General features: G+C 37.9%; 1 protein-coding gene across 1 annotated transcript in view; it reads right to left on the bottom strand.

Annotated features, from left to right (window-relative positions):
- PLCH1 (phospholipase C eta 1) overlaps window positions 1–21330 on the bottom strand; it is a 232490-nt gene that overhangs the window by 3881 nt on the left and 207279 nt on the right. Inside the window, exons 13-22 of the mRNA XM_061194551.1 lie at window positions 21055–21126; window positions 17980–18071; window positions 14957–15054; window positions 11233–11412; window positions 11034–11141; window positions 9879–10003; window positions 5506–5590; window positions 3422–3568; window positions 3103–3182; window positions 739–1093 (exon numbers count right to left, since the gene is read on the bottom strand). Coding sequence (XP_061050534.1) covers window positions 739–1093; window positions 3103–3182; window positions 3422–3568; window positions 5506–5590; window positions 9879–10003; window positions 11034–11141; window positions 11233–11412; window positions 14957–15054; window positions 17980–18071; window positions 21055–21126 — 1342 coding nt within the window. The remainder of the gene's footprint in view (window positions 1–738; window positions 1094–3102; window positions 3183–3421; window positions 3569–5505; window positions 5591–9878; window positions 10004–11033; window positions 11142–11232; window positions 11413–14956; window positions 15055–17979; window positions 18072–21054; window positions 21127–21330) is intronic.

Genomic DNA, 21330 nt, shown 5'->3' with positions numbered 1-21330 from the left:
TACACTGTAAAGCAGATATCACTCTTTATCACGTTCTTGATATGAGTGAAGCACTATGCTCAAATTAGGGGAAAAGATAGGTAATGCCTGGTTCCTATGCCTGAGGACTCTGTGAATGGACAGGAGCTGCAGACGTGCTTCCTTCCCTGCCAACATCCAGCGGTCAGGGAAACGAGGCCACAGGAAAACAGCTAATAAGCTACCTCTTGAGGAAGCAAAGATTTCTCAAGTGAAGAAGGTGGATTACTTTTAACATCTGGCTTTTCCTCTTTCTCCATAAACATTTCCAATTGTAGAAAACATGTTATATGGTGGGAAAGAAATATAACTAAACTCAACCTCAGAAAAGTCAATTTAATTCTATTCCTCCTCAGAAAATCAGTAAATATTGTACCCACTTAGAAAACCATGATCTCTGCTCATATTTTGCAGGTTTCACCTCCCTCTGTGGTACCTCATAGACCCGGAGGCTCCATGCCATCACATCTGATCCCTCACTGCCAATTTCAGATGTCAATGTTATTTCGAGGCTTTAGGTGACTAGGAGATAGCTCTTCTACCACCCACTCCCCAAAGTTTAAAATATGGTCTAAAAGGTAACACTGTAATGTACTGTAATGATTTATTTTTCAGTATATTTTACTTTGACTACAAAATGTCAGCCATGTCATAATGGTAATTAGGGACCAAAATGGGCCTTAAAGGGGTGTATTCTTAGAGAAACTTAAAGCATCTTACCCAGAGAGTTTTCTTTTCCTTCTGTGTCTCTTGCAGTTTCGGATATAGGCAGCGACAGAGCCCCCAGAAGACTTCTGTCAACAGGCATAGAGACAGGGCGTGCTTGCAAACTGCGTGTGGTCCTTCTCAGGACCCCATCTTGATCTCTTGCAGCCTCAGACACAGAATCCTTTATCTCTACCATCTCCTGGAAGCCCATTTTGCTCTTTTTTCTGCCTTTGGCTGGAGCACTGGCTGTGCGTCGCAGAATCCTATCTCCAATCGATCGCTTCCGAACATAATGGGAACTGTTTTCTGAAGAGCTGTGCCTGGGATTCTTATTGAACAGCCCCTTCAGACCTTGGAGCTGTCTGTTCTGAAGACACAAAAGGACCAAGCACAAGTTAAGCAAATACCACTGTGTCAACTGCTTGCCTTTTCAATGACAGCTCCATGAAAAATGGATACAAAACGAAATCCCACAGCCACTGAAGAATATTCAAACCAAGAAAACAGCAGCTCACAGCATGTTTGCACAACGTCATGCACATCTTATCAACCTGACTTTGGGAGGAAGGCAGCCTCCCATTTTCACAACCAAGCTTTCCCACAAGTCTCCTGCCCAAAGATGACAAGGTGGTAGGAAGAGTTTCCACAGTGAAAAGACTATAATGAACTTGAGCCACCTTAAAGCAACAGATGCATGTTTTAAAGTGGTAAGCAGGAAGATGGAGCGATGTGAGTAAGCATGCCGCCATGACCACTGAAAGAGAAACGCGCCAGCAAGAACCAAGCACCATGCTGAGAAACTACCTTTGTAGCTCCTAGAAAGTGCAATATAGTGTAACTGGGGTTGAGTATTAAAGGGCTCCACTGCAAGGGGGAAAAAAGCACAACAGAACACAATTTGGGCTCATTCAAGAAGGCTGCACAAGTAAAAACAGAAGGAGATAGAACACATATGCTCTATAAACCCTTTCTCCCACTTTGGATTTTTAGTCACAAGTTCATTCATTGCTCAATTCACCACCATCATGTTGTGGTTTATGCATATCAACCCAAACACACCTTGAAAGTAATAAATGACTTACACATGGACATTTATTTAGGAGAGAGAACACAAGTCCTACAGAACATCTTCTTGGCTCAAGTTTTTAACAAACTGATTTTTATTACTTCCCTCAAGCATGTTAAGTGCTAGAGATGCTGCTTTGTTCACCTGGGATTCCTAGAAATTCAAGAATCATTTTTCGATCATTTACATTTGTTTATGTTTAGGCCAGAGGAGAGAGCCCAACAAGTGGCACAAATAGAAACCCAGGACTAAACACAGAAAGTCATAAAACTTTATCACTCTTAGAAATTAGGATCCTTAGCACCTCACCCCTCCCAACTGATGGATGTGAGAATAAACACATACCTCCTATTTCAGGCCAAATTGGTCCACTACCTGCCAGTTGGATTATAGTCTTTAATAATATTAATATTAGCCAACATTTTTAAGCATTTACTATGTGCCAGGCAGCTTTTTAAAAATAAAGTATTTGTTTATGAAGTAGGTACTATTTTTACCCCACATGTACAAATAAGGAAACGGAAGCACAGAGAATGTATATACCTCTGGAGGAGGAGCTCCAGGCAATGCAGACCTTCTGATAAAGAGCACTGGACATTCCTGGGCCCTGGGCAATGCTACAGTCCCTCCAAATCACATCTAGTCCTGAAAATTGATTCCAGTGGCCAAGTCCCCAATTACTTGGCATTACCAGAGGACAGCCTATTGATTTGTAAATCTCAAGTGAGCTCTGCAATGAAGAAATTGGCATCAGCAAAGAGCTAGAATACACTTTTATGGTTTCTTCCTTTTAAGTCCTGTGGGTGGCTTTTAATTCATTCATGATTTTTAGGTTTCCAGTTGAATACAATGGCACTAAATGAATGCATCCTGCCTAGAACTGGCTGGGATCATAGCCCGGTTAGTACAGGTAATTCAAACATCTGAGACTACATTTCCCACTGCAGCCAGCTGGGTCTTTTTAAGGATTATAATAAAATTCAAATATGTAAGTCTATCTTTACTGTTTTAGTCAAACAAATGATTGCCCTAGAGAGTAATAGTTTTCTCAATTCTTTTAAGCCCAGAGAGGGCCCCTAGGTGGAGGGAATGAGTACCCACCCCTAAAAAGAGGGAGGAGCACACACGGATGGAGACCTGTGGGCAGGAGAGCACACTGAGAACAGTGTGGGCTGGGCTTCCCTAGAGTTTTCTGTTAAAAAAAAACAGCTTGTCAAGATACACGTTCCCTTTTATGCAATGAATTAGAAAACTTTATTAAGGACCATATTATTGTTGCATGTGGCTTTAAGCCCTGTGATCTTTCTTACCTTTCCATAGATTTCATTGATTGTTATGTGGACAAATATGGATGCTTCTGTCAGTCCTTCCAAATAGACATGCCGGTAGCCTGATAAAAGTAGAGAAAGTAGTTTCCTTTTAGTTGAACCTGCATTTGGCTTTCCCATGGGTGCAACAGAATTCAATACCTGACTTTACTATAGTTCTTTATGCTAACACTCACATTATCATATAACACATATTTTATATATCATATATGCCATGGATCATGTATAGCACATATCACATATTAAATCTTCCAAAGAAAAGGAACGGTCAGTCTAGAGAGAAAAGGCCAGCCAGACTTACCAGGCACTAAGCTGCTAAAGGTCACAGTTCTTTGCCCAACAAAATCTCGTCCAATCGGATCGTGATCCCACACAAGGAACCGAACCAAAGCTATTTCTGGCATGTGTACTGTAAATGTGAGGGTTTCTTCCCACACAGGGTTAAATCCTCAGAGAAATAGGAAAAGACAAATTAGAAAAGCGAAGGGGTTGGCTAGAAATGATTTAGCAGCAACATCTGCAAAGCAGACAGTGAAAATTGCTTGCAATGGTTATTAAACTCGTGAAGACGACTGAGCCACCCGGGGATGCCTTACTGAAATAAAGCCTTGGAATTTACCCCATTGCTAGAAAATAATTGGTAAGAAATTGCCTGTAAATCATTACATCAATTCTAATAATCTTTGATGCCAAATTGCATTGTAGAGAAAGCTCTTTTAGACAATATCCAGAATGTTTCAATAAGCTCAAAAAGTATCTATAGTAGTGATCTAAGAATAATGTTTTAGCAAAAGCAATAAAGAATGATTCCTCTCCCCCACCCCCATCCCACCCCAGTAGAATGATGCTTCTCACCCACCAAAGATTCTGCTGCTGTAAGCATCACCAGCAAGCATTTTGTAAGGTTTCAATGCTATGGTACATGTACCATCCTATTTAATTCTTATGGTAATCCTCTAAGGGTGGCAGGGCAGAGGTATTTTTCTACTTAAGAAAAAATATATATTACTGACTTTCAAAAATATATAACTCCTAAAAATTACACAAGTAACCCATGCTCACTTTTTAACATAGGAAATATAATGCTCGTTTTATAGTTGAGAAAAACTGATGTTCAGAGAAAATAACATGCCTAACATCATACAACTAGTGACAGAGCCAAAGGAGACGAGGCACTGCTGATTTCCAGTGGCTTCTCATGAAGCAAGACCTTAATATATGAAAGATGACATATTTTCATAGCTACTGAAAATAAATAGGAAAGGCATATAATTCAACTCAAATTCTAAAAGGCAAAACCACGTTTATTTCTTGGTAAAATTCTCTCAGATAAAATAATTAAACTGATAAAAATTCAAGTACTCTATAAGTTTGTTTTTCTTTTCTAAAAATGAAAATTCATGCTATTAAATGTATGCGTTCAGGAGGCATCAGCCACTTAACCCTAATGCCTTAGCTAATGAAATAATTATGGACTGAAAATCATTGAGATGTCCCTCCTGAACAAGAGAAGAGATACTTTTTGTTGACTTAGTGATGACATCTCAATTATTCCTGAGACCAAAAAAAATATATTGAGCATTGGTAGGAAAATGCAGTCTGGGGAGTTTGCTTATTTTAAGCATGTTATTTCCTAAGTAAAAGGTTTGTGCTACTCTTGAACCCTCATATTCCTTTCCTTAAACTCCTCTTAAGGTGTCTCTAGGAACCTCTAATTTCCCAAACGTTTTGAGGATTGGGGTTTAGATTTTTTACAGTATTAAGGACTAGAGATTGAGAAAAACAGGCATGCAATAATGTTTGTCATATGTATGAGTAAGTACAACCTTAGAAGATTACTAAGAAAAAGACATGAGGCTTGAGTAAAGAAAGTTTTCTTTACATGATGGCCAAAACAGAAGAAGAATGCTGCCCATGCACCACAAGTACATATTCAAGAAGTAAACTTGCCAGAGCATGCTGCACTTGCCTTTACAGTTGTACATGCTCCAGAAAAAAATGAGAAATCATTAGGACGTGGGCTTCACACATGAGAACTTTGAGGCAACTCATGTCATGAAAACAATATAAAAATATAACGAGTCATTTTCCTACATGAAGTTTTAACCCAGATCTTTAAAATATCATTCATTTCACTGGAAAAAACCATTTGCTTCAAAAGCAGAAGTCTTGAGAGCCTAGATTACAACATCCATCAAAATATACCATGATGCATCAATCCCATATTTACTTAGTTTTATGTGTTGAAAAATCTTAACAAAACTCAGATGGCAGTTACAGGTTTTAGAAATTTGTTTCTCTTCCATGTAGACAAATTCTCTTTTTCAGTGCAAACTCTATTTCTAGAGCATCCTTATTAAAAGTGAACAGAGATTATAATCTTACCATTGTCATCTACCACACGAGTTTGATCTTTACAACAATCTACTGGCAATCCGATAATTTCAACTTCTACAAAAGGATCAATGATCTATATAAATAAAGAAAGTATTACTACAACTGATAAATTTCTACACATGTTAATTTAAGAATATTGGCCAAAATATCACATATCAACAGCAACCCATTTATTTAGGTGCTTACTAAGAAAGAGAAATTGTACCAGATTCAACAGAGTCAATTATGAAGCAGGAATAAAAAAAAAGATTACACTGTTATTTGCCAATATCTACTAATGCTACAAAAACTTAACCCGATGAACCTTCAACTCCAGTTGAAGGTATATACCCAACAGAAATGAGAGCTTCTATCTATGCAGAAATGCTCAGAGCAGGTGAATTCATAATAGTCACACATTGGAAACAACCTAAATGTCCATTATGAGTAAGATGGATAAACTGTGGAATATTCATTTAACAAATACTACACAGCAATGAAAAAATAACAAAGTTGTGCTACATAGCCATAATGTGGAACGAGCCAGACACGAAAGAGTGTATACCGTCAGAGTCCATTTACATAAAGTTTGAGCACAGACTAAATGAATCTGTTTTGACAGGGACTGGTATTTGATGGGGGGAGGGGAGGACTGGGAGTAGATATTGACTGGGAGGGTGGACGGAAGCCTTCTGGGGGTTCTGGATATGTTCTACCTTGATCTGCTTACATAATAATTAATCAAGTTATCCACATTTGATTGGTGCACTTTAATGTAGTTAAATCAATTGTGTACTATGATGTAAATTTAAAAGTACTTAAAAATAAAAAGATGAAAAGGTAATCAAAAGAAAAATATGAGTGTTTAGTGCCCCTCGTCCTCACCGTCACCTCCCCCATACCCCCCGCCCTCTGGGAGAGGGATCCTGCTTTGTTTGTCATCTGTAAGCTCTCCTTTGTAGTGTCATTACTGGATAAGTAGCAATGAAGGAATAAAATCCTAAGGAACCCAGAAAGGAGAGAATTATGAAGTCTGGGAAAACATATTTTTAGGAGCTTGGAGAGTAAGGAGAATACAGTTTTGGAGGGAGCTTCACGGAATATGAGCTAGAGGTATGATAGAAAAACATTTTGAGACAATTAGGTGGATAGACACACTTTTTGTTTACTAAATAAATCACAGCTAAAGTTTACTCGTTTTTCCATTCTTTGATGCTAGAAGTTTTTCCTTAGAATAGAACACTGTGGTAAAACTGTACCATTGGGAGTCTTGGATTTGGGGGCAGCTAATAAATATGACTAAGGAAAATATAATTAAATTCCTTAATCTTAAGGAATTTAAGAGGCTTAATTTAAGTCTAAATTAAGGAATTTAAGAAGCCACAGGCTTGAAGAACAACTTCCTGCTTCGACACTTGGTTCCTGTGCTGGACTTTGGCAAGTCGTGTAACTGTCTGTGCTTCAGTTTCCTCATCTGTAAACCTAAGATAACAGTGTCAGCTTCATCATGCTGTAATCCAGGTGACATGCTGGGAGAATGGAACTGGATAGTGGTAGCAAGATTAGGGAGAGATTTGGGAGGTAGAATGTCCAAGAGATGCTAATTGAGTAGATGTGGAGAGCAAAGAAAAGGTGAAAATTAAAGATGACAATCAATTTTCTGATTAGGAGCAAGAAAAATTATTATTTCATTCTCAGAGATATGAACAATGTGAGAGATCATAGGCTGAGAATTCAGGGGGACTAGAGGGGGGAGAAACTATATTTTCATTAGCCTCTGACTAAAGCACAAATAGTAGAGTATTAGTACTATAATTTTGTGCCTGGCAGAAATCACAGATGTTTTCAAGTCACATTACAGTTGTTGCAGAAATCTCTGTGTATCATCCATACTTATCATGACTTCAAAATTCTAATAGTTATTCAACCCCCCTCTAGATCCTGCTATTTATTGCACACACATTTGTATGTCACAGTTTGTTTTTAATATACTGGTAAGTGAATTTCAATATAATTTGTCCTGTGTACCTTTATCTATTTTATTTTACGCATTTAAAAACATTATTCTGAGAAGGGGTCCAAAGGCCTCATCAGATACCAGTGGGTTCTATGGCTCACAAAAGAGTTAAAATCTCCTGACAGAGAACCTCATAAACCACAATAAGGAGGTTGGATTTTATTTTAATTATAAAAGAAAGATAATCCTCATACATTTAAATGATTACTCTAACCCCACAGACTATGTATTACAAAGATAAAGAAATACCGATGCAGTGAAAAACACCTGGAAGAAACCTCCTTATCCAAGTAACATTATCAATCCTGGGATAAACTGACATAATATGGCCCCTGATATGATACACTGAGAAGGATACACATTGCCCATGTAGTATTCCTGCCAAATATGTTTAGTCTGATTCTAATCATGAACAAACAATCAGGTAATCCAAACTGAAGGACACTCTGGACACAACTGGCTTGGACATTTTTAAAAATATCAATATAATGAAAACAAAAGCTGGAGAACTGTTTTATATTTTAAAAGACCAAAGAGAAATGACAACTAAAAGCAATGTGTGATTCTTAATTGGATTCTGAATCTAAAAAGAAAAAAAGAAGATGTAAGAACAATTTGGGGACAATGGGGGAAAATTGAATATAGATTTTACATTAGATAACATTAGTGTACCAACAAACTATTGGGTATAAGATAGGCTCCAGGATGTACTGTACAACGTGGGAAATACAGCCAATATTTTGTAATAACTATAAATGGACAGTAACCTGTAAAAATTGTATAAAAATTGTTTTAAAATAAAATTTTAAAAAATGAATAAAGTTCTGATGGTCTAAAAAAATAAAATAAAATAGAAAAAAATATATTATTGTACCGATAGTAAATGTCATGGGTGTAACGACTGTACTGCGGTTATACAGGATAACCTTCTTGTTCTTAAGAGACAAATGCTGAAGTATTTAGGGATTGGGGTCATGATGTTAAATTACCCTCAAATGACTCTCCAAAGAAAAGAAAATGCATATATATACACACATATATATAATTAAATTTTGTTATATTTGCTTTATTTCTCCCTTTCATGTGGATAAGTATATATGTATGTGTATATGTATATTTATGCACACATTTACACATGAAAGGAAGATAAGGCAAAAGTAATAAAATCTAATGAGTTAACTGGTGAATCTAGGTGCTGGAGATATGGTGTTCATTTTATTATTCTTGCAACTTTCCTGAGGTTTGAAATTTTTCAAAATAAAAAGTTTGGGGGAAAATATAGGAAGTGAGTCTTCCTTTTTGCAGACAATAAAGAAAAATGGAAAGAAGAGGAAGTAAGGATAAACTTTCTGATACTACCAAAATAACTATTCTTGCTGCTGAGAGAACAGAATTGGAAGCAGGGAGGCCAGTGAGCTGGAGGCTACTGCAGCAGAACTGCCAAGAGATGATGGTGGCTTGGATTAGGCTGAAGGCAATGCAGATGGAAGACATGGTCCCACCTGAAGCTCCTACTTTCTGAGAGGGAGGACATGGGGCCATCTGCTGGAGAAAGTGATGAGAACGAATGTTTGAGGAGAGACGAGGTTGAAAATAGCCACTGTGGAGAACAGGATAGAGGACTGATCAGGGGGGAGTTGGGATGGCAGTGCAGCACTACGTGTGGGTCGGTGGAGATCTGAGACAGAGTTGATGGTGGGACCACTGCAGAGCTGCTTGGTTTCACCATCGACATTCAAGATCCAGAAAGGATAGTTTAACAGGTGGGAGAGGCAAAGAGCCTGAAGTGATGGACCACTCCTGAGAGGATGGACATGAACAGAGGAGGGGCTGACAGGTAGGGAGAAAATGGAGGCCAAGGAGGCCAAGAGCAGGTGGAATGGGAATAATGGAATGAAAGCTCTGGAAAGAGCGGAGGCTGTGGTCACAGAGGGAGACGTTTTAAAATCACGCAACAGAAGTGCAGCAAGGCAAGAGCCAGCCTGTGGCCAGGGAGCAGGTGGCTGATGTGCAGCAGAGGTGAGGGTCACAGTGGATGAGAAAGGCGGACGGAAGGTTAAGATGTTCTCCTAGGCAATGTGTCTATTAATAACAAAATTGCATCTCAGTTTATTGGCAGTGTCAGTCTTGAATCGTGAACTGAATTGTATTGCACTCATGCCTCCGAAATAGATGATGCACTGCACTCCAGAAAGAATTGTGTGTGCTTTGCCAATAAGTCAGTTAATATCTGATGAGCTGAGGTCAGTGCTCATTTACAAACACACATACACACACACACACAGAACCCTTAAGACATTTCAGATGAAATGTAAACACAATAAAATAAATCACATAATTAACCACTTGGTCGTATACAGCTTACCTCGCCTCGGTCTCCAAACATGGAATCTGGAGGTTTGGGGAGTTGCTGTCCACTAATCACTTTCAGGATGAACTGCTTCTTAGGGTTGGCAGGAAGTGGATCACCAGAGAAAGGGTTGAAAGTACCTAAGCCAAGTAAAGCAGAGGTTAAAAATCTAGGTTTGGTAGCATGGAAAAATACACACACACACACACACACACACACACACACACACACATACCTTAAGCTTGTAGAACAAAGAAACAATAAATGCTGGATTACTATAGTGTTTCTTAAAGCAAAGAAATTATCACATAACTATCAGCGTGGCTTTTGCCTGAAGGCAATGCCAGCTGGCATTTCCATAGCTGTGTTTTTTTGTTAGAGTCTATGCTCCCAAAGGCCAGAAGATTGGACCCATTTAAAACAAGTGTCTGTGATGCAATTATCAACCAAGGCAGGGGGTAAGAGGAACATTTTATTTGAATGTCCGTAGTATAGAGAAGGGGAGCAGTTGTCAGATTCACATAATTTTCTATCCTAAACTATTGCAGGTGTAGAGTGAATATAATAAACAGAAAGAAGACCTGAAATTAAGTAAACAGCATAGCAAGAAAACACGCAAAGCACAAAATTCTGAAGACACATCTGTCAACAGTTTTTTACCTGAACTGTTAAAAATCCAACTTGGAAATTTTAAAAAGAATGTTAATGAGCAGAACCAAAAGGAAGTGTTTTTGATCTAACATTGCATTACCTTTTGTTGTTGTTGTTGTTAGCACTGTTTTGTAATTGGAATAAACTGACTAAAAAGGGCTTGATAAAATTGTTTCAGGTGTTATTACAATTTTGCCAGCAGGTCTCAGACTCATACTCCCTTAGAGAGTTTCTGAAAGCATTCAGTGAATATCATGCTGGACCACTGGATTTCAGGTGACAATCCACTGCTATTATCCATGTCCCTCTTTAAGTGCATAACATCGCAAGGAACATTCTAAACATCACACTACCCAAATATTAAACAGTTGTGACAAGAGTTCTTTATTTACATTTCAATACCGAATTTATCTCTTTTTTAAAAATCATGTTGCAAAACAGAGGCATCACCCTTTCCACAGAGCTCCTTCAATAGAGGTCTCCTGCGTTCAGAGCCGTGACTATGAAATTAACACACACCTTTGCACATCTGCTGGGGTTTGAGGACATAGCCGCAATTGCCGTTTGTCTTGAATTTGGCTCGATTTAACTGCATCATTCGCCCTTCAGACTGGTAGTTCAATGCCACTGTGCAAATTCAAAGTTTAAGAGAATTAGGCAAGACGGCAGCGTAGAGTCAAGACACACGGAGAACCGCTCCTCCCCGAGGCATACACACCTAGCTGGCAACCTGCGTTCCAGTAGGGCAGAGGGTTGAAGTTACTGGAGTCGATGCGGTAGGCGGAGGGATAAATCCTCGTGAGCTGCTTCTGGTTATAAATCATGAACTGCTCAGATTTCTGCTGAACCACCTGATGTGCTCTTGTTTCACTGAAGGATAACACATTTCCTGTGGTTCCTAGAAGTTTTTAACAAAGAAAACAGAAACGTGAGAACTGCTGCAAAGAAAACACCACTCATAAAAGATCTTATGATGATGCCCGATTACACCCATCATAAAAGGCAGAGCAAAAGAGTGAATTCAACCAGAGCAGGTGCAGCTCCTGAGCAAGAAAGGTCTATAAAGTTCCCCTCTCGGGACTCTTTTGCCATCTCAGATCAGAGCTGTGCATCTTGCTCAGATAACTGCCTATTTCTGGATCCCATATTCTCCCGAGAATTCAATCATCTCACTACTTCATGTCTATCTGACTAGTATGAAGAGGACAGACAGGAAAATTATTTTCTAGGCGCATGATTCAAACAGAATAGCTTTGCCAGAGATCAAGACACCTATGGATAAATAAAACTGTCTTTGTAACTCATTCCTGATAAAAGGGAGACATCCGTTGAAGGCATTCATCTAAAAAGCATACATATGAAACACATTAAGTGACAGCATTCAGAGTCGAAGAAAATAAAGGGAAAAGACCAATTCCAAAACAGGAAAATTGGGTTTTAAAGTTACTTTGAATAGAATTATGAAACCAGTCAAAACCTATTTGGGAGAAAGGAATAACAATGGAAAAAGAATTCAAAAGAACATTATAAAAGAAATAAAAGTTTCAGAAACAAGAACAGTCATCCACCTAGCCAGATTTATAAATAATGGAAATGTAAAGGGAGGTAAAAAACAGGAAGCCTATATTAAAGTTTCTGCTTGGAGCATCATCAGAAAGGGTTAATCCAGGACCAACGAAGCTACAAGTTAGGGGGTCATGATGGAGTGAACCTCCAATTATTTAATATCTTACCCTTTTCTCCCAGTACTATCTTTTGTACCACATCTAAAATGCTCCCACCACTCCCACCCCTTCACCAAACATCCATACCCCAGCCCCAAAATGACCACCCCATGTCATCTGGACCTGTTGGAATAGACCAGCCTAGATAAAGATCCAAACTTGCCCACAGTCTCATTCTCATTCCAATGTGTGCTCTGAACGCAGACTGAGGGACATGGCCCATGAAACCAAGGAGGTGAATTATAATCTTACTGGGCCTGAACTGTATCCAGACTCTGCATGTTTATTCATGCACACAGTCTCCCAGGGCCCTTGTTGTCCTTAGGGTTGTACACCCTTAGTTATTAAACACTGGCCAAATGACTAGCAACTACACTCTACAACGTGGAATAGTCATAAACACAAGTGAGAGGCAAAGAAATTAGAGGATTACAGTGTTTAATCTGATGATTTCCCTCATTTAGACTCTTCCCTTATCAAATATATCAATAGCTTATTGACATAACTTAGCATAGTTTACATATCTCAAGCATACTAAAAATGGTCATATTTGTAGATTTTGATAAGGAATACTTTGAACATGATAAGAGAAAATATAGTCTTTTTGACAAACCACATTCAGATGGAATAGCACTAAAATTAGTACCACTATTTTCTCTGTCTCTCTACATAAATTACGCACACCACATTATCAGTAAGATGACCTTGCTAATTAGGTACATGTCAATTAGTATATTAATAGAGTTGAGTTGCTTTGCATTAAGATGAGCCATGCATTCATTATCTATTGCTTATTTTGTGGCTAACACACACACACACACACACACACAAAAGACAAAAACAGATAAAGTTCAAGAACTAAATAGTCCTCAATATTATTTTCCATTAAGCTAACAGGATTATGATTACCTAAGGCATGTAGTAGAAATTATATTTCTATGAACCAAATATACCTTTAACTCCATTAAAATACTTCCTGAGTTTATTTTCTAGCTGTGGGCAGATATTATAAGAATGTGATGTTCAGGTACCACCTCACACTGGTCAGAACAGTCATCTCAAAAAGTCTACAAATAATAAATGCTGGAGAGGGTGTGGAGAAAGTAAAACCCTCCTACACTGTTGGTGGGAATGTAAATTGGTGCAGCCACTATGGAGAACAGTATGGAGGTTCCTTAAAAAACTAAAAATAGACTTACCATATGATCCTGCAATCCCACTCCTGAGCACATATCCAGAAAAGATGAAGCTCTAATTCGAAAAGATACACACACCCCAGTGTTCACTGCAGCACTATTTACAATAGCCAAAACATGGAAGCAACCTAAATGCCCATTAACAGAGGAATGGATAAAGAAGATGTGATACTTATATACAATGGACTATTACTCAACCATAAAAAAGAATGAAATAATGCCATTTGCAGCAACATGGATGGACCTGGAGATTATCATATAGCAAAGTCAGACAGAGAAAGACAAATATCATATGATATCACTTACATGTGGGATCTAAAATATGACACAAATGAACTTATTTACAAAACAGAAATAGACTCACAGATATAGAAAACAAACCTATGGTTACAAAAGAGGAAAGGGGAGGGATAAATTAAGAGTTTGGGATTAATATATACGCACTACTATATATAAAATAAAGAACAAGGTCCTACTGTGTAGCACAGGGAACTAAATTCAATACCTTGTAATAACTTATAATGGAAAAGAATCTGGAAAAAGAAAAGAATGTGATGTTCACTTGCTGAGAATCCTACAGGTTCTCATGTTCTCACATGTGAAATTAATTTTTTTTTTAATAATTGTCACCATCTAAAGAAGGAATCAACACCAAAGGGAAGAAAATCCGCAGATAGAAAAAGATACACTTGTGGAATGGGGGGGAAAAAAGAAAGATCTGAGGAAAGAATCCTGGAGGTTGTGAGGACATAAGACTCAGCACAATGTTGTTTTCCCTTCACTGAGACACAAGAAAATGGGAGATCCTGACGTACATTTCTCTTCCACTAAAATTACAATTAGATTGAAAACCCATATGACCACAGTTTATTTTCATAAACACCCATTAACTGAACAAAATACAAGTGAGAAAGGAAGAGGATAAAGAGAAAGAGCAGCTAGCAGGAAACTCAGGGTAAGAACATTTGTAACTAGAATTTCTCAACTCCACATACGGCAACTGATGGGTAAGAAACTGTGAAAGAGTCAATGCTTCTGAAATTTCTGCTCTTGTTGTTAAAATTGCAATCTGTGGATTAAATTATTTTCATCAAGGTCAAAATTTTCAATGAGAAAATACAGGGCATTTCAAGATGTTATATTTGTCAATTAACTTCCTCTTTCTTCTAGTCATTCACACTTGGAACAGCCATCTGTGATCTGGCCATCAAACTAGGTCAAGTCTCCATAGTTTGAAGACTGGGAAGACCTTGCTCTGATACATTTGTCTTTTTAATAATAATAAAGTCTTCCTCTGCCCTGTTGGAAATTTCTCTGACCTCTAGCCAATCAGGCAAAGTAATCAGTAGACCCCTCCCTGTGAGCTAAGCATTGTACCAGCAATCAGTTTCCTGACACTCAAGCTGGATTCTACACAGTTCCAGAAATGTGTGCTGATGATCCGATTAACAAAAGTTTAATTAACAATTGACAAAGAAAGGTCAGGATTGTGTATCCAGAAGAAGAAACACTCAGGCCTTACCATCATCCACAATGTCCTGGGCTGCCACGGAGTTTGTGTACACAACCAAATCAGAGAGCTCTCGACAGAGCTTCATGGTTTTCCTTCGGCGGCCCAACCTGTAAAATACACACCCAGGACTCATGACATTTTAGAGCTGGAAGAGGTTTGGGCTTTTGGTTACTCCACCTTCCCTACTTGCTCCTGATGGAGCCAGGATTAGAAACCAAGTGTGATTTTTAGTTCAGCATTCTCTCCACCACAACACCGTACTCATGTGGCTTTTTTTCACCGCTCAGCCAGACTTTATTCACAGTCTCTTCTCCTGAATTTGTGAGTTCTACTGTGAAGGGCTTGATTCCCACCATTACCCAACTATGGAGTAAACCAGAATTTAGCAGGGAATCACTCTGCTTTGTCAGAAGGTGAACCTGGACTAAAAAGCAGTAGGGATACTGTACTGTCAGTCACAAGAATCCTATATCTAAAGATAAATACACCAAACTTTCCACAGTCATTATCTTCTAGAGGTATAATTACAGTGATTTTTGTTTTCTTCTTTATGCTTTTTCTATATTCTTCAACTTCTTAAGACAAACATCCATTACTTACTCTCTCTGTACACCTATATCATCTGTATCCCATAAACCACTCCTAGGATCTGCTCTGCAACTTTACAAATTCTGCTACTTACTCTTTGCCACAGTAAAATTCTCCATAGATTATCACATTCCCCTCACAGACACACTTTTCTCCTCTAGGAAAACATATAATCATTAAAAACTTCAATCCCCACCAAAGGAGATACACAAATGGCCAATAAGAACATGAAAAGAAGCTCAACATTAGTCATTAAGGAAATGCAAACCAAACTACAGTGAGATACCACTGCATATCTACTAGGTTGCCTATAACCAAAAAGGCAGGCAATAATGAGTGTTGGCAAGGATGAGGAGAAACTGGAATGCTCATATATTGCTGGAGAATTTTAAATGGTACAACTGCTTTGTCAGCATAGTTTGTCAGTTCCTCAAAAAATTAAACAGTTACCTTGTGACTCAGGAATTCCACTTTTAAGTATATACCCAAGAGAAATAAAAACCTATGTCCACATAAAAACTTAGAAATGAATGTTCATAGCAGTATTATTCATAATAGCCGGAAAGTGAAAACAACCTAAATATCCTTCAGCTAATGAATAGATAAATGAAATGCAATATATTCATACAATGGAATATTATTCAACAATAAAAAGGAATGAAGTACTGATACATTCTACAACATGGATGAATCTTGGAAATATTATACTAAGTGAAAGAAGCCAGACAAAAAAGGCCAAATATTGTAGGATTCCATTTATATGTAATGTCCAGAAAAGGCAAATCTATAGAGACAAAAAGTAGATTAGTTGGTACCAGAGACTGGGGGAGAGAGAGATGGAAAGTCGCTGCTAATAGTAGAGTTTCTTTTTGGTGTGATGAAAATGTTCTGGAATTAGATAGTGATGATATAGATTTATTCACTCAGTGAATATTTATTGAGCATCTATTGGAGATAAAATAGTGAACAAATCAGACAAAAATTCTTACTGTAATGATACTTATATACATTCAACAAAAGAATTAAGGCCAAAATGTGTCAACAACTCATTTTGCCAAGAAAGAAGACATGCACATAGACAGGTATAAAAACCAATGGGAAGAAGAGTCCATGTTCCTCCTTTACCATGTAATTAGGAAATTCTCTAGCCCTTGGTAAAAATCTGGTTTTGTGAAAGCAAATGATTATAAATCAATGTGAGGGAGGTAATGCCTAGAAATGACAAGTAAAACTAACTCCCAGGACACTCCATAACACAGAGAACTTCTGTATAAAGTTAGCTCTTTTTAGTCCTTATTTAAAATTGAATTATTTTATTGAAGTCCCAAAAGGACACCGTCATCGATGCTTGAGCCTCGATAGCTATTACGGGCAAATCTCTAATTGACTTAAGAGCAGCATGCAACGTGATTTCATGTGATAGCTTCCCTGGCTATATGATTCAGAGTCAAGCCTTTCTCAAACTTATATTTGAGAACATTCACAGCAGAGGTCTCCTGGAAGGTAATTCTATTTCTCTTATATCCTTTACTGTAACTACATATTGAATTTTCTGTACCCTAAGGGTAGGAACCATACACATCTCCTTTGCCCTCACTAATTAGTTACTATTTTATGTATGGACATGCTGTTGGAGTGAAGCTCAAATATAAAATTTAATTGAACACTAAATGTGATTCATTCCTATAGGACCTCTATGCCTCCAATTTTGTTTAGTTTCAGTCTTTTGATAAAGTCACAGAGGGGTGTGTGTGCACATGTGCACGTGTTTGTATATCTATCTATCTATGAAGGATATAATTTACATTCCTTTGTGAGACTTACTGTATACATAATTTGCCAGAAAATCCTGTATCAAATCATGTGTCACAATTTGGGTTCTAAAATTATGGCCATTTTACTCATCCCAAATTCTACTGGCAATAATAAAGAAAACAGCAGCTAATATTTTTGAGCACTTAGTTAATTGGAGTAGGGCTCATCAAGCTAAATAGCTTAATTCCTTTAATCCTTACAATGACCCTAAGAAATAGATACAAATGAGAAGCCTGATTTGCCCCGTCTTAAAGTTGGAGGAACAAGAGTTTGAAGTCTGGCTGATTTCAGATCCCTGACTCTTAACATGTTCTTGTCATCTATCTTCTCCTTCAGTCTCCTGTGAGAGCCCCTCTGTACGAGTTCATGAGGTCCCTCTCTCTTCCCTGAAGATATCTTTTACCTGACAACTGCTACAGCCAACATTTATTAAGAGCTCACTGTGTGCCAGGCAGCACAAGTCCCCTACATGTTTTATAATCTCACATCCTGTTGATCTTCACATGTCCCATTGCAGAGCTCTTTACCTTGCAATCTGATTTCCTAGACACGTACAAGTAAAACAGCCAAGCTGATGTGGATGGAGAGGTCCCAGGAGCCTGAACAAGAAACATGGAGAGCTTTCTTACCTGTACAGCTGGCCGGTCTCCTTGCCAGGATTCTGCTGTGCGTCCTCCTCCTCATCAGCACTATAAGATTTAGACCGTGATTTTGTGGTTTTCTGCCGGAAAAATCAGAGTTCACTTAACACAAACTCAGTGCATCAGGTACATCTACGACATACGGAGAAATGAGCTTTAAAATAGACACACACACACACAAGGACAATTACTTGGAGAAAAACAACTGACCAAATATTGCAGCTTGCCTCACCATCAATAATAAGCATGTCTGTGGCCCAAATTAACTTAAAATATCAAGGCAAAACTGAGGGTTTCATGCTCTCACATTGACTTCTAAGCCACATAAAATGTAGGTCTTAGACTATTAGTCATGCATTGAAGGTCTCTATGAGGGGTAGGGTTAAAGTTGTAATATCTGTTTAAATGATTATAAGGGATAAAGTGTCCTCTTATATAGGAAGCTCACTATTCCTTTTGACTTACTTATAAAAGGCAGATTTGATAAAAAAGACAAGTAGTAATTTTTAAATGAATAACTACCACTCCTGCTTTTGTTCAGTATGCACTCAAAAACCCATCTAAATCAAACTGTTCATTTGAGACTTTGACCCATTTTAATTTCTAGAGCAGAATGAAAATTGTTACCTACAGGAGTCAGGCTGAAAGACTGTAGGACTAACCTGGTGTCTTTGGACAGCTTAGCTGTTAGACATAAAACCTCTTAGGAATGATGCACTTTCAGCCCCACCACACTGGAGATAACCCCAATATTTGGCAACACACACCTCAACAATACAAATGATGCAGAGGGGCCCTAGCAAGTGCAGAAAAACTTGCCACCAAAACTACAGCTTCTACAAACAAAGGTAAGACTTTTAGAGTACCCTGGACATTTTGGGAACGTGGCTTAGAGAAGGAAAGGGACTCCATCCCCATATTACCATGGGACCAAATCGACTTCCAGATTTTCTCATTCTCAACAAATTAAAAAAATCAAACTACACTGTTGGCATAAACACATTAAACTCTACTGCACTGACAGCAAGGCGCCAATTTAGTCTAGAACATTTTTACGTCTAATTTATGCCTTGAAAATTTCAGTGCACATGGCGTGCACCCAGGCACCTGATGATCTCATGTTCCAGATTGGCCTCTCACCAAGCTGATAAATTGGCTAATCTCTCAAGCTTCCTATTGTGCTTTTTTAAAGGGTAGGACAAAAACATCTGTTCTAAAGGATTATTATTTTTGTGATGATTAAATGAGATGACATGGAAAGTCATTCTGTAAACCACATAATATTAACTTTCAATTTAAAATACTATTAATACTTATTTAAATAACCTATAAATAGTCTTGTAAACATTCACTCTTATGACTTGAGACATAATAAATTCTAATTCTATAGTAGCAAAGGTACTCCCTAAAAGCTTTACTTTGGAAAATAATTTTAATTTAAATGAGTGGTTGTAATCAAGAAATGAAATATTCTCCAATTCCGCATATAGTTAGTAATTTGAGGTGTTACAATAATAAATCTGTCTTTCCCAGGTTCATTTTAAAATATAAAATGCAGAAAGTAGAAATAAGTAATGAATCGCCAATGATAGATATTTGGAGAAGTGATGATATATTTTCTTTACATACAGTTTTGATACATCTGATCACAGTTAACATACGACATAATCAGTTTTTCATCTTACTTTTTTATTTAATGTTTTGCATGTTGAGCTCATCAGAGTGATCATCTTTTAATGGCTGCATAATTGTCCATTGTGTGAATGAATCATGATTTACTTAAGCAGTCTTTATGGGAGAACATTTTGGTTGTTTTCAGTTTATTATGACTATTTTGTCCAACCTTTTAATAAATTATCCTATTGATGGGGCAGGAAATTCCAGATACAACATTCATTAAAGTACAAGAAATGGCCTTGGAGAAACCTCATGCATAAAGTTCATCACTCAATAATTGACTTCTTGTTTAACATGTTTTACCTTTTTATTGAAGGTAAAGCATACACTTAGAAAAGCACAAGAATCATAAGTGTACAGCATGATGGCTTTCCACAAAGTGAAACCACCCAAATGAGGAAATGGAATATTATCTGCCCCAAAGCCTTCAGATTCTCCCGTTCGGTCATCACCTTCTCCCCAAAGGTAACTACTATCCTGACTTTTATCCCATAGATTTTTTTTTGCCTGTTTTTGAGCTTCATATAAATGGACTCAAACTGTATGTACTCTCTTGGGTCTGGCTTCTTTTGCTCAATGTCATGTTTACGAAGATCACACTATTGCATGTAGTTGTAGTTTTGTCATTCTCATTGCTGATAAATATTCCCTTATGTGAATACGCCACAATTTTTATTCTTTCTAATGCTGATGGACGTTTGAACTGTCTCCCGCTTGTACTACTGCAACTAATGCCCCTGTAAATATCGTTGTTTCAGTCTCATGACACACACCTAACAATGGAACTGATAAGACATGGTTCATAGAGCGGCTTTAGTTGGTACTGGGAAACAGTGTGTGGAAGTAGCTGCACAAAGGCAGGTTCCCATTAGCAGTTGATGAGAGTTCAAGTTGCCCAGCATCCTCACTAACACATGGTGTTGTCAATCTCTTTATGTTTGCTGTTGTGGTGGGTATACACGGAATCGCATCATCATTTCAGTTTGCATTTCCCAGAGGACTGATAAGGGGGAGAACCTTTTCCATATTAGCCACTTGGATATCTTCTGTTGTGAAGTTCATTTAAGTCTTTTGCTTGTTTTTTAAAAATTAGTTTGCCTTTTTTATTGATTTATAGGAATTCTTTATATATTCAGGAAAGAAATCCTTTGTGGACTTGTATAGAATATTGAAAATATTCTTTCCCAGTATGCTATTTGCTCTTTGATACTTCTGATGAACAGAAGTTCTTAAATTTTAAAATAGTTTAATTATCAACTTTTTCCCTTTCTGGGGTCCTCTTTAAGAAATCTGCAGTTATTCCAAGATCATGATGATAGTCTCCTGTCACCTTCTAGACTCTTTAAATTACCTGAATTATGCACACTTATCTTTCTTAATTCCTACCTTATGTTTTCCGAAGTTGGTCATGAGGGATCGCCCATGTGTTTTCTTTCCACTTTCCTTCACATCTGGATGCTGAGTAAATAAAGCATAACATGACTATTTTTCTTCTTTGCTTTTGTTTTTTCCTTAGTTCTGGTGGAAGGGCATGGAGTCCCCCTCTCCTTCCATCTCTAGGTGGGCAGCCAGCAGGTCCTGCTAATTTCCTCCTGCTCTACCCTCTACTTCCCTGAAGGTGGCTGTGTCTGCCTTGAGACAGGGGGGACGCTGCACAGAGAG

The sequence above is a fragment of the Eubalaena glacialis genome, chromosome 6, assembly GCF_028564815.1.
Source record: "Eubalaena glacialis isolate mEubGla1 chromosome 6, mEubGla1.1.hap2.+ XY, whole genome shotgun sequence".
Lineage (NCBI taxonomy): Eukaryota > Metazoa > Chordata > Mammalia > Artiodactyla > Balaenidae > Eubalaena > Eubalaena glacialis.
The sequence above is the reverse complement of the archived record's forward strand: the minus strand, read 5'-3'. Positions and strand labels throughout refer to the sequence as shown.